Genomic DNA, 13,483 nt, shown 5'->3' with positions numbered 1-13,483 from the left:
ATGATGGCGCATTATATGGTCCACCCTTCACAAAGAAGATCGCGCACCAAGAGAGAAATCTTACAAGCAGTTATAAATTTCAAGAAGTTGGTGCACGGTACCTATGATGTGTCGACGATGCATATCGGTTTTGGATTCTGCAGACGGCGAGCGAAGTCTGATTGGTGATAGAAGATTGATAGAGTGTATGCAAAGACGTCATGGGGCCCATGCCTAGACAATGGATGAATGACTACGTGTTACCGGATGGAGGGTTTGACATGGGCTCGGTTGTGGAACTGTTCATCAATCGGTTTGTGCGAAAGCTTGAGAGATCGAAGCGGTGGCCTTTGAGGCCTTAAGGCAGAATGGCAGTGCAGTAGATGAATATGCTCTGAATTTCGAATTGAGCAGATATGCCCCCGCAGCAGAGCTCTTGAAAAGATGAAGGTGAAAAGATTCCTAAAGGGGCTTGACAGAGATATGCAAACACGGCCATGATGTCCGATCGGTCTTTTGATGTGGTGGTTGATCGAGCTAGACAGATTGAGATCGATTATCTTTGTGGATGACAATGGAAGAGCAAAGAAAAAGAGCGAGAGGTTCCTCAGTGTCCCTTCCATGGGTACTCGGATAGTGGTGGCGAGTAATTACAGAGGAAAGAGTAGGAACAAGAAAAGTGGTTTTAGACACAAACCACGAGGATTGAACCAGTGCGGATCCAGCGGTGGTCACGATTCGAAGCAGCCTGGTGCAGCTCAGGATCCTCCTTGGCACCTTGTGCACAGTGTGGAAGAGGACATTCGGGACCTTGTTTGATGGGCTCAGGAGTATGCTTCAGGTGTGGCCAACCGGGTCACTTTGCTAGGATCGCCCGTTTTGATGAGCCACGGATGGGGTCACAGGTTACTGCGAATGTTCCTCGGCAGTTGTATCCGGTGCTTCCAACATGGCGGTGATCGATCAGCCAACAGGCGAGGACAAGGGGCGTGGATTTGGAGGCGGTCAGAGGTAGAAGTCGATGTCGAGTTACGCCACTCGGTAGGGTCAAGCTCGAGTTTTCACCACGACCCACCGGGATGCTCAAGCTTCAAATGCGGTTGTGGCGGTATTCTTAGTCTGCATTCTTATGAGGCTCGTGTTTTGATAGATCCGGGTGCTACGCACTCATTTGTCTCCCCTGTGTTTGCCATGAGGTTGGGTAGAAACCCTACAACTTTAGAGTGCCCTTTGTCAGTAGCTACCCCACTTAGTGACAACATAGATGTAGACATGGTATTTCCGGGTAGCCCAGTGGTAGTGGATGGAAAGATCCTCCCAGCAGACTTGGTTCCTCTACCAGTAATGGATTTCGATGTAATCACGGGATGGGTGGTTGGCAACTCATTCTGCCACCTTAGACTGCGAGAACAAAGGTGTACTTCCACATACCTGGTGTGGAAGAGTTTAGCTTTGATGGTGACAGGAGCGTGGCTCCATATAATTTGGTGTCAGCAATTAGTGCCAGAAAAATGTTGAGGCGTGGATGCCAAGGGTACTTGGCATTGGTGAGAGATACATCTGTAGAAGGTGTCAGCATGGGAAATGTTCCTGTTGTCAGAGAATTCATGGATGTCTTCCCTGAAGAGCTTCCAGGGTTGCCACCAGAAAGGGGAATAGAGTTCTGCATTGATGTTATTCCGGGTACAAACCCCATATCCATGCCACCTTACAGGATGGCACCAGCGGAATTGAAAGAGCTGAAGGAGCAACTACAGGAGCTTTTGGACAAGGGTTTCATACGTCCGAGCACTTCACCCTGGGGTGCTCCTGTTTTATTTGTGAGAAAGAAGGATGGGTCATTGAGGTTGTGTATCGACTACAGACAGCTGAACAAGGTGACAGTGAAGAACAAGTATCCACTTCCTCGGATCGATGATTTGTTTGATCAGCTCCAAGGAGCTAGATTCTTTTCCAAGATAGACCTGCGATCAGGCTACCATCAGTTGAGAATCAGGGATGAGGACGTGTCCAAAACGGCTTTCAGGACAAGATATGGTCATTATGAGTTCTTGGTGATGTCTTTTGGACTCACTAATGCACCAGCAGCCTTCATGGACTTGATGAACAGGGTGTTCAAGCCATTTTTGGACCGTTTTGTCATCGTATTCATAGATGACATTCTGGTATACTCTCAGACCGAGGAAGAACACGTGTGGCACTTGAGGATGGTGTTGCAGACGTTGAGGGAGCACCAGCTATATGCCAAATTTTCAAAATGTGAATTTTGGCTAGAAAGCATCTCATTCTTGGGACACGTGGTTTCAAGTGACGGTATTCAAGTAGATCCCAAGAAAATTGAAGCTGTAACTGATTGGCTTAGGCCTACCACAGTCACTGAGGTGCGAAGTTTTCTGGGTTTAGCTGGCTACTATAGGCGTTTTGTGCAAGATTTCTCCAGGATAGCGGCTCCCCTAACTAAGTTGACCAGGAAGAATGTTCCATTCATTTGGACAGATGACTGTGAGGTGAGTTTCCAGAAGCTTAAGGAGTGTCTAACCACTGCCCCTGTGTTGACACTACCTGTGAGTGGTGAAGGATACACCGTGTATTGTGACGCCTCCAGAGTTGGCCTAGGGTGTGTTTTGATGCAGAATGGAAAGGTAGTGGCTTATGCTTCAAGGCAGCTGAAGAGGCATGAGCAGAACTACCCCACCCATGATTTGGAAATGGCGGCTGTAGTCTTTGCACTAAAAATCTGGAGACACTACCTGTATGGGGAAGTGTGCGAGATATACACCGACCACAAAAGTTTAAAGTACATCTTCCAACAGAGGGATTTAAACTTGAGACAGAGGAGATGGATGGAGCTTCTGAAAGACTATGATTGCACCATCCAGTACCACCCTGGGAAGGCCAATGTTGTGGCAGATGCCTTGAGCAGAAAATCTTCTGGCAGTTTGGCGCACATTTCGGTAGAGAAGAGACCGTTGATTCGGGAGGTACATGAGTTGATGGATCAAGGCTTAATCTTAGATCTGTCAGATGAGGGGGTATTGTTGGCTCACTTTTCAGTGAGGCCAGACTTGAGGGACAGAGTTAGAGTTTCCCAGCACAGAGACCAACAATTGATGAAGATCATAGAAAGAGTACAGCAAGGTGAAGGTGGTGAGTTTGGGTTTGCCAATGATGGCGCCCTAGTGCAAGGTTCTAGGATATGTGTGCCCGATGTGGACAACCTCAGGAATGACATCATGCGAGAGGCACACTACACACTGTACAGTATCCACCCAGGTTCCACCAAAATGTACCATGATGTGAAAGATAGCTACTGGTGGAATGGCATGAAGAGAGACATAGCAGACTTTGTGTCCAAGTGCTTGACTTGTCAGAAGGTGAAGTTTGAACACCAGAGACCGTCAGGGAAGCTGCAAGAGCTCCCTATCCCAGAATGGAAGTGGGAAATGATCACTATGGATTTTGTGAATTGGTTGCCTCGTACCAAGCGAGGATATGTTTCTATTTTGGTATTTGTGGACCGGTTGACCAAATCAGCTCACTTCTTACCTGTAAAGATTACCTACTCAGCGCACGATATGCGGCTCTACATTCGAGAAATAGTCGATTGCATGGAGTTCCTTCCATAATATCCGGACAGAGGGCCCCGATTCACTTCTCGATTTTGGAGAAAGTTGCAGGAGGCACTTGGCACACAATTGAACTTGATGACTTTCCACCCTCAAGCAGGCGGACAAATCGAAGGACAATCCAAACATCGGAAGACATGCTTCGCATGAGTGTCTTGGATTTTGGAGGTCAATGGGATGAGCACTAGCTTTAGTGGAGTTTGCCTACAACAACGATTATCACTCCAAAGATAGGGATGGCACCCTATGAGGCACTATATGGAAGAAAGTGTAGGTCTCCTCTGTGTTGGACAGAAATGGGGGAAGCAAGGGTGCATGATGTAGACCTAGTGCAGTACACTTCAGAAGTAGTTCCTTTAATCGAGAGCACGAGGCGGACTTTCGATGAAGCAGAAGAGTTATGCAGACCCTAGACGGAGGATGTGGAGTTTGCAGTGGGCGACTATGTATTCCTGAAGGTTTCTCCAATGAAGGGAGTCATGAGGTTTGGAAAGAAAGGCAAGTTGGCACCTCGGTATATCGGACCTTTTGAGGTTACTGATAGAGTTGGAGCAGTTGCCTACCGGTTGGAGCTACCACCCAACCTCTCTCACGTTCATCCCGTGTTTCACATCTCCATGCTTAGGAAATACATTCCGATCCTTCTCATGTCTCGCTGGATGTGATAGAACTAAAGGAAAATTTGACATTTGAGGAGCGACTGAGCCATAGTGGACTACCAAGTGAGGCAGTGAGATCTAAGCAGATCCCTATGGTTAAGGTTTTGTGGAGGAGTCGATCGGTGGAAGAGTGCACTGAGTCGAGCGGGACATGCGTAGCAAGTACTCTTATTTGTTCAATGTATAATCATGTACTTTATTCTCGCTTGTGTAAAAATTCGAGGACGAATTTTCTGTAAGAGGAAGAATGTAACACCCCAAAATTTTATTAATTATGAGTCCAAAACAAAATTAAATTTTATTTAAATTTTAGGAATTTTTCGGATTTTAAAAAAATCGGGTTCGATTTTCCGAAAATATAAACTTTGATGATTTTTAAAAATTAATTTAAAGACCACGTGGCAAAACTAAAAATATATTTGGAGTCTACGTATTTTCTGAATTTTCAAATTTTTTGAATTTTGGACCTCGTTTTGGTCCCGGCGCAGTAAAAATTCAAAATTTTGTATTTCGAATCGAACCGGCCGAATCGAACCGGACCGGATCGGACCGGTCGAATCGAACCGGCTCCCTTTCCTTTTTCTTCTCCCGCGCGCGTCTCTCTCTTTCCTCTTTCTTTTCTCTCTCCTCCTCTCCCCTGCGCGCGCGTCGCTCCAATTTCTCCGGCCAAATCCGGCCGATCCGGCCACCGATTGGACCGGGTCTTGTGTCTAAAATCATCTACTCGGCGAGAGCTTTCCATAGACACCAAGAACGCCGAAATCCATCGAGCGGATTGTCCGATTTTTGCTCGGGAAGATTTTCGCCCATTTCGACTTTTGGGCTAGATTTCTAAAACCGTGAATCCCACGAGAAAACCGAGGCTACCAGCACGCTCCACTCGGCGAGAGCTTGCGGGATATTAATTTCAAAATTTTCCGACAACGTTTTTCGGTGGGTCCCACGGAACTTCGCAGTGTAATTTCGAGCATTAAATGAGCTTAGAAAATTCTGAAAAATTTATGTACTAACCCCCGTGTTATGGGCTTCGTGTAGGTATTCTCGATTCGCGGAAATTCGACAGTTGACCGGGTCTGCAAATTTCGGGCCAGACAGACCCGTTACCGGAAAAGTCTCCGAATTGGACCGAGGTTTTGGCTAGCCCCCCATTGTCAGACGTGTCGGAATCGGCAAAGGTAAACCCGAACCTTGCTTTTTCGTAATTTTCTAGTGCTTAAATAGGATTAAAAATCCATAAAATATTCGTGGTAGCTTAGAAAATTACGATTCTTTTTGCAATAGCTTAGTAATATTGCTAAGGACCGCGGGGCAAAGTTTTATAATTTTTAGAGCTTGTTTGGGCAGTTTTTGCAAAAATGATCAATAATAAGGACTAAATTGAAATTTTGCGTATTGTGATGGATGATTGATTTGATGGGCCCAGGAGGGGCTGTGTGATATGATTGAGCTGATATATGGATTGTGAATATAGAAGTGCGTTTTTAGCCCTTTTTCAGGTTGGGTAGGTCCTAGGTATAGGGGAGACTCTGCCGGATTTTCGGCACGACTTAGGACGTACTTGATCTTTTTCTTTGTTTGTATTGAGTCAGACTGTATTAAATAATTGTAATATAATTGTCAGGTGAGCCGATGACCTTCTTCCTCCGCCACCAGTAATTAATTTGTCGTCAAGTTTGTGAGTAAAATATTAATTTTAATTATAATTTCGATATTATTATATGTTCAGCATGCCCATGCATCACTTATATGCATATATTTATGTAGTTAAACTCTAGGCACGATTTATGTTGCATTCATAACTGTTAATGTGCCATGAGTGTTGTTGTGGTAATTTGGAGCAGTGTGCGTGCGTTGGCGTGCGTGTGATGTGGTGTGGACTATGGATAGGACGGGGTAGTCACGGCTTGAGTTCTTATTGGGACCCGTTCCTTGAGGGGTAGTCACGGCTTGAGTTCTTCATTGGGACCCTCGATTTGGTTTATTGCGAAAGTCCGGCGAGTTCTTCACGGCACCAGTTGGATTTAAGAGAGTATGCAGGATCAGCTCCCAATATATTATGATTGATGCTACAGGGTGCGTGAGTGCTCCAAATTACCTTTTTGATGCTATGATGTGAATATGATGTTAATGTTGCATTTCACTCTACAGGTTGCATTAGTTTCAGATAGTTATAGAGATTATAGTTAAGATTGATATTTTACTCTCTGAGTCGAACGCTCACTCCTGTTCAAAAATTTTTACAGGCCACAGGAGGATATTTTATTCTGGGTTAACCTGCTTTTATCCTTCGCAGGTTGTTTATCCATGTTTGTGTAATTTTAATTACTCCTAGAATTTCCGCATGTGTTAGCAGTATTTATTTGAATTTGGTCTGTAATATTTTTATCATGTTGGACCTGTAAACTTAAATATGTTATGTATGTTGATGGATTGGATGAGGGAGCTGAGCTCCCATTTATTTTATGTTGATGAGTATGTGGAGGGTGAGCTGAGCTCCCCGATTGAGTATTTATTGTGTTTACAGGTCGGGTGAGTCAAAAACTCCCCGTTGGAAAGTCCATTTTATGGCCGGACTCTGTCCGTTTGGTTTCTTGAATTTGGGCCCAATGGGCCTCAGAATTGGGTAAATGAACAGTTAAGGCTAACTACGGGCCTCGGGGCTTTAGGTGGCGAGGTCTAGTCTTGGTCCATAGGTTGGGTCGTGACATTAATAACCTTTGGTGGAAGGCTCAGTGCCAGGCCAACGTATTATCCTTCGAAATAGAGCCCAGCGGGACAGCTCGAATACGCTCAATATCAACAAACGAAAAAAACTTGTGCAATTAATTCCCATTTCCACATTCGGGTATCATTATCAATGAGGGACGAAACGAGTGCATGGCAACACCTTAGGTGGCGTAATTACCTTAAACTGCTGCGGTTAAGGAACCCATCTATCACTTCACACTGGAATACTCTGCCCTTTCCCAACCTGCCATCGAATCCCCCGAAGCAAAACATCACGACCCGCTAAAATACTCCGCCAGGTATCCCAAAGAAGCAGAGAGAAAATTAAATGTTTCTAATTTAAAATGTTATAATATTTGAATAATTGAACTAATTAAATTAAAAAAAATAAATTTATACTTACAAATTCAATTAGTAAATTGAATAAAAATTAAGTATATATTTTTAACAAATAAAAGTTAATATTTGAATTAAAATTCAATAAAATTAAAATTAAATGAATTATTTAAAATTTAGTTAGCTCGACTTATTTATATTTTATTTATTTTTATATAATAATAATAATAATTATTATTATTATTATTCTAATAAAACATATAATAAAAAAACAATATAATTCAAAATTTTTACCCTTCATGGAGAAAGGTGCTTATAAGGTGTGATTTCCAGACTCCAGAGGCTGAAAAACTTGGAGGTGAACAAAAATGGTGTGGATCCTGGGGTTGAGATGCCAGCCACATAGTGCCTTCTTCAGGCTAGGTATCATTGGCGATTGGAAGAATTCTCTAACCCCTGAGATGACTGAGCAACTTGATCAGATTACACACACAAAACTTGAGGGTTCTGGCCTTGATCTGTAAGATTTGATTGATGAGAATCCTCTAAAAGCTCAACTTTCATCAATGAATCAATAAATTTCTACTTGCTCTTATGCGCTGTTGAGAGGCTTCAAGCCAGTTCTACGTCAATAGAGCAATGACCAAATGCCACTTGTGCTTCTCTGCTAATAAATTTACTTAGGTCTATGTCTCAATCTTATTAAAAGCAAAGTTATCAAGAAATAAATTATTTTACACCATACCTAAAATATTGGAGTCCCACAGATTCCACACTACTTTATTTTTAGGAGGAGAGCACACTTTCAAGTTTCGCAGGCATTGACAAAGATGGTCTGCAAATAAAACTATCAAAGAACTTTACCAATGATGAAAGTAATGGTTGCAAAGTAACAAGCAATTGACCTTAGCTTAACACATTTAATGGCAACCAATTAGAACCTTCAATTCCATGATGGGGCCACAGGTTAGATATTCAGCCGCTATATCCAAAATTTAAGAGAACAAAAAGCAACAAATGACCTCTTCAAAATGATAAACCAAGAAGGGATGATCTTACACAAAGTGCTATCTAATCTTCACTCTGAAAAGACGCAAGTAAAGAGGCTGGTCAATGTCTCTACAATACCAGCTTCTAGCTCTAAATTTTCATCCTGAGATCATCTAGTATCTGTACATTCACCCCCAAACATCAATTAAGGTATAATGTGCAAACATCATGGAACAATCCCTTCACAATTTTGCAAACTATACATGAAAATATTACTTCCACCACCAAAACTGTCGAAACAAATAAATCTTCCTCATTCGAGCATTGTACGTCATAAAGGCTCTGGCTTTAATGGGGTCAGCATTCAGGTATTCAAAGGCATACATTTGTTTAGCCTCTTCTAAGCCATCAATCTCCATCACAGCCTGTAATAGTTCTGAGGCATTGATTGCAGTTTTGCTCTGCTCCAGTGCATCAGCCAAACGCCGAATGCTTGTTGCCACTGCCAACATTGCATCTTGAAGAGCTTCTGATCCACGGGCTCTTTTGGGAAGTTGTCTAACAGGCTGGATCAGTGGAGGGTCCTGACTACCAACTGGCACGCAATCTGGTGGTCCAGTATATGATTCTGTACCATCAGTCTCACTCGCATCTTCTGAACTTGGTGAGAGGAATGAAGGAGAATCTTCTTCAAAATTCTTTGTTACATGACCTCCATCCTTCATCTTAGCCCAGCGACTAGGAGCTTGGTAATTTCCACAAACAATTTTTAGTTCATCATACATCTCAATCTGCTTACCCCGAATGCCTTTTGCATCAGGATGCGCCTATGAAACATGTTTGAAAAACACCAAAAAAAAATATTGTAAACAAGAGCATGACCAAAAAAAATTTTAAAAAAAACTACCTCAAAATACTATATTTATAAATAAAGACTTACTGCAATGTATCTCTTCCAAAGATCTTCACTGTCACATTCAATCATCTTTGTACTGGGATTCCACCTGAACCCATCTTGACTTAGCATATCCCTTATTACCTTATACCTTTTCTTGATGGTCTTAAGACGATTAACAACTTTTTGATTGTTCAAGTTTAAATTAAAGCGAGAGTTCACAGCGAAACAAGCAGCAGTGTAAGCATTCTCGTTAAAACATTTGTCTATTTTATTTCCATTTCTAGCCTGAATAGCAAGAGCTTCAATAAGGCACTTGTCCATGGCAATAGACCAAACAACATTTCTTCCTTTATGCTTAATCTCCCTTCTCTGTGCTTGAAAGTCATAGTGGTCCATTTACTGATACTAGGGAAAAAAATAAAAACAAATACCTTCATGAATTTATTTTATATGCTGAAACAGAGTTAAACAACAATTGGCAAAAATCATATCATCAGAAGTTTTAAGTAAAAACTAATTATTCCAGAAACTTTAATTGAACATACAAATCATGAAAGGCAATAATTAATGAAAAGAATAGCATACAACGATTTCAACAACAATTACATGGTTATGGTGCATAATGCTTTTGACAATTACTCAAGAATAACCCCAACATTTCCAAAAAAAAAAAAAAAAGGAATTGCTCAGATATTGAGAAATATGATATACAAATTCAAATTTCAGGAAACAAAACCAATCGTGATCAATGCATGCGATGTGAACAACATAATAAATTTTTTAAAAAAAAAAAGAAAAGTAAAAAAGATTATAGCTGCACAGCCCTCCATTATTTCCAATGGTGCTTTCAGATTATGGTGCACATAAGAAGGGCAATTCTAAGATTTAGGCTCCATTTGTTTCGCAGAAAATAACTTATATATGGAAAATGCTTTTCATGGAAAATATCTTCTAAAAATATATTTTCTAGGAAAATATTTTCCGTTATTTGGTTATAATATTAAACTAATGATATGTGTTTATGTCACGCATGTATAAGTATTTTCACATTTTAATAAGATTATCAAAATCTAGAAAATAGAAAATGACTTCTTTTTTTAAAAAGATGAAGTTATTTTCCTTAAAAATCATTTAATTTTTCCTTTGATCAGAAAAATATTTTTCGTTGGCTCATTTACCTAAATGCCCCAAATGCTAAAAAATGCAGAAAATACTTTCCTTCCATAAAACAAACGAAGCCTTGGATGAATAATATTCAACTCCAAAATGCTGCTGAAGAATCTTATAAAATCTATCACTCTTCAATAAAGCCATCTTCATATTAACATGACTACATAGCAGTCAATGAGACTCTAAATATAATGGAACTAAAATAAACATACAAGTTTAAAAATGTGACACTACATGTGTGATAGCAACAAAACTTAAAAAAAGAAAAAAAAAAAGAAAAAAAGAGTTTGCGTCATTGAAAGTTCTCCTTGCAAGACAACTAGAAAGACAGCGACAGCTATCATTGCTGAATGGTAAGAACACCAATGTGACCAACCAAAGGCACCCCCATGTCATCAGAAAAGATGGAGAGACACAGGCTTCCCAAATCCATCATATAAGCAAAATTTGGATGTAAACCTAACTGCAGTAACTTACCACTTCAAGAGTTCTGAAACAAGTGAAACCAAGAAAAGTTTTGACATTTTATTCATTTTCCAGTTAAAATCAATCAGTTAAATGCTCTTGGTAAAAGAAGAAATAGCAATTGATGAAGCTTGGACAAAATAGTTTTTCATGCCAGGATTTTTAGAACTTTGAGCCACTTATTGTCATTAAACTTGTTAACCTACATGCATTTGGCCAAAATAAAACAAATGTTATTTGTTCATAGATAAAGAAATAGTCTTGACATTTAAACCCACCCATCCCAATTTCCATTTTCCAAGGGAAATCTCATTGGAACAATAAAAATGATTAGTGCCCTGAAATGAAACAGCAATATTGCCAAACTCAATATAAGATTGGAACTTGATCGTGCTACTTCAGAGAGCAGTCAACAAATTCACCATAGAAATAAAACTCGTGCCCTTTAATAAAATAGATAGAATGCATCATAAACAAAAAACAACACTTGAATTCACCTTCCAGAACCCATAGTCGCACATGAGGAGTAACATGCAGTGACACACAAAACTAGCATCTCAATGATATCAGCAAGTCCCTTTAGTTTGCTAGAAAAAAAATAACATTTTTTGCTAAAAGTGATTCAAACTTTCCATCATATACTGAAAATAAACATCTAATCGGGAAAAGGAGTAAATTGAGACTCCCGAAAACTACCAAAAAACAGTCACAACCATTAACTTCACAGGTGCAAAACAATCTGCAACAAAAGCTTATTCTGGATTGAGCTATAAACCACATCCATCCATGTATACATATACAGAGAGAGAGATAAACCAACCTGGAGGAAATGAGAAAGATGTGGGAAAGTGGTGACACCGGTTGGATCGGCGACCGGAGGATCGCCGGAAGAGGGATCTTAGCCACTAAGACGATAAGAGAGGGGAACTGTGAGGCTTCATTTGGGGAATCAGTACAATGGTTAGGGTTTTTTCTCGAGGAAAAAGAAAATAAGAGTTAAAACTTTCCCGAGCAATGGCACTTTCTCGAAAACCAAACGCGTGGAGAGAAAAGTTTAATTTTCCTAGGTGTGAAATGATATGGTAACATGCAGGTCAATGATTATACGTGAAAGACTTATCATTGGATGCCACGTATGACAAGATTAAACTTACTTCCTAATACTCGCCGCCACGTGCATCAGAAATAAACTTATTTGCGGAACTTTACCCAGAAGAAAAAGCTCCGAGGAGGAGACAGCAGCAGCATGGCTCCCCCCACCTGGGCCTAGCCACCGTCCGATTCCTGTTAGAATCGGACCGAAATTAGTCTAAACTAACTCAAAATTGAAATTAAATTGAAGATTAACAGAATTGAATTTGACAACAATAATTTTTAGTGTTATAAAAATAAAATTTATTGTTTTGTAATATTTTTTTATAATTTTTTAATATTTATGACACTCTAAAAAATAAATTAATAAAAAAAATTATAATTAAAATAAAATTAAATTATTTAAAAAAAATTAATTTTATTAAAATATAAAAAATACTTATACATATATAACACAAACCTATATTATTAATAAATAGAAAGTCAAACAAAACATTAAAAATATTAAATTTGTAATAATGCTATATTTAAAGACTTCAAGTATTAAAAAAAAAATTTAAGTTTAAGAGTTTAAGTGTGCATAAAATTAATTTTAAATGAACTATTATTTTAAAATAATAATATATAATGATTATAATAAATAATAACTACAAATTTTGATTCTATAAGAATAAATAAATATGTACAAATTTTTATGCTAAAAAATAAATTTTTAGCTTTATTGTTTAATTTATTTTCATAATTAATGGTAAAATTAAATTTAAATATTAAATTTAAAAAAATTATGATTCTCAAATTTAGAGGGAAATTTTTAATAATTAAAATATAAAAATTACAAAAAATTTTTTATATAAAATTGCTTATCATATCATAAAAAATTTAGGGTTAGGTTCCTCTCACTAGTAATATAGATTAATCCTTACTATTAATTTAACACTATAATCAAATAATAAAAAATATTTTCATATAATTTTTTTATAAAATAATTTTTCATATATAAATTATTTAAAAAAAAAAATAAACGGAGCTTGAATCGACTCTTTATATTGGCTCAAAAAATTTTCCAACTTCATAATTATATGGTTCAAAACAATTAACATACGTAACTTGGACTATAAATGTCACGACCCAACCTATGGGCCGGACCGGCACTAGGACCTGAACTAGTCTAAAGCCCCTGAGGCCCGTAGTAAGTCTAACTATTCCTTAACCCAACTCTAAGGCCTATTGGGCCCAATTTCAAGAATTCAACCGGACAGAGTCCGGCCATAAAATGGACCTTACAACGGAGAGTTTTTGACTCACCCGACCTGTAAACACAATATATAATCATTTGGGGAGCTCAGCTTACCTTCCACATACTCATAACAACATAAAATAAATGGGAGCTCAGCTCCCTCATCCAGTCCATCAACATGCATAAAATAATAAGTTTACAGGCCCAACATGGTAATTATATTACAACCCAAATCAAATGAATATTTTTGACACATGCGGAAATTCTAGAAGTTAACAGAATTATACAAAAATTAATAAACGAC

General features: G+C 39.0%; 1 protein-coding gene across 1 annotated transcript; it reads right to left on the bottom strand.

The window, feature by feature from the left end:
* Positions 1–8,345: 8,345 nt before the first annotated feature.
* Positions 8,346–11,826, bottom strand: LOC131182368 (uncharacterized). The gene is made up of 3 exons (XM_058151762.1): positions 11,671–11,826; positions 9,258–9,620; positions 8,346–9,144 (listed from the first exon to the last, which is right to left on the bottom strand). The coding sequence occupies exons 2-3, from the start codon at positions 9,609–9,611 to the stop codon at positions 8,590–8,592; spliced, it is 909 nt and encodes a 302-aa protein (XP_058007745.1). The 5' UTR covers positions 9,612–9,620; positions 11,671–11,826; the 3' UTR covers positions 8,346–8,589.
* Positions 11,827–13,483: the final 1,657 nt, after the last annotated feature.

This window comes from Hevea brasiliensis, chromosome 1, assembly GCF_030052815.1.
Source record: "Hevea brasiliensis isolate MT/VB/25A 57/8 chromosome 1, ASM3005281v1, whole genome shotgun sequence".
Lineage (NCBI taxonomy): Eukaryota > Viridiplantae > Streptophyta > Magnoliopsida > Malpighiales > Euphorbiaceae > Hevea > Hevea brasiliensis.
This window is presented reverse-complemented; position numbering and strand designations above follow the sequence as displayed.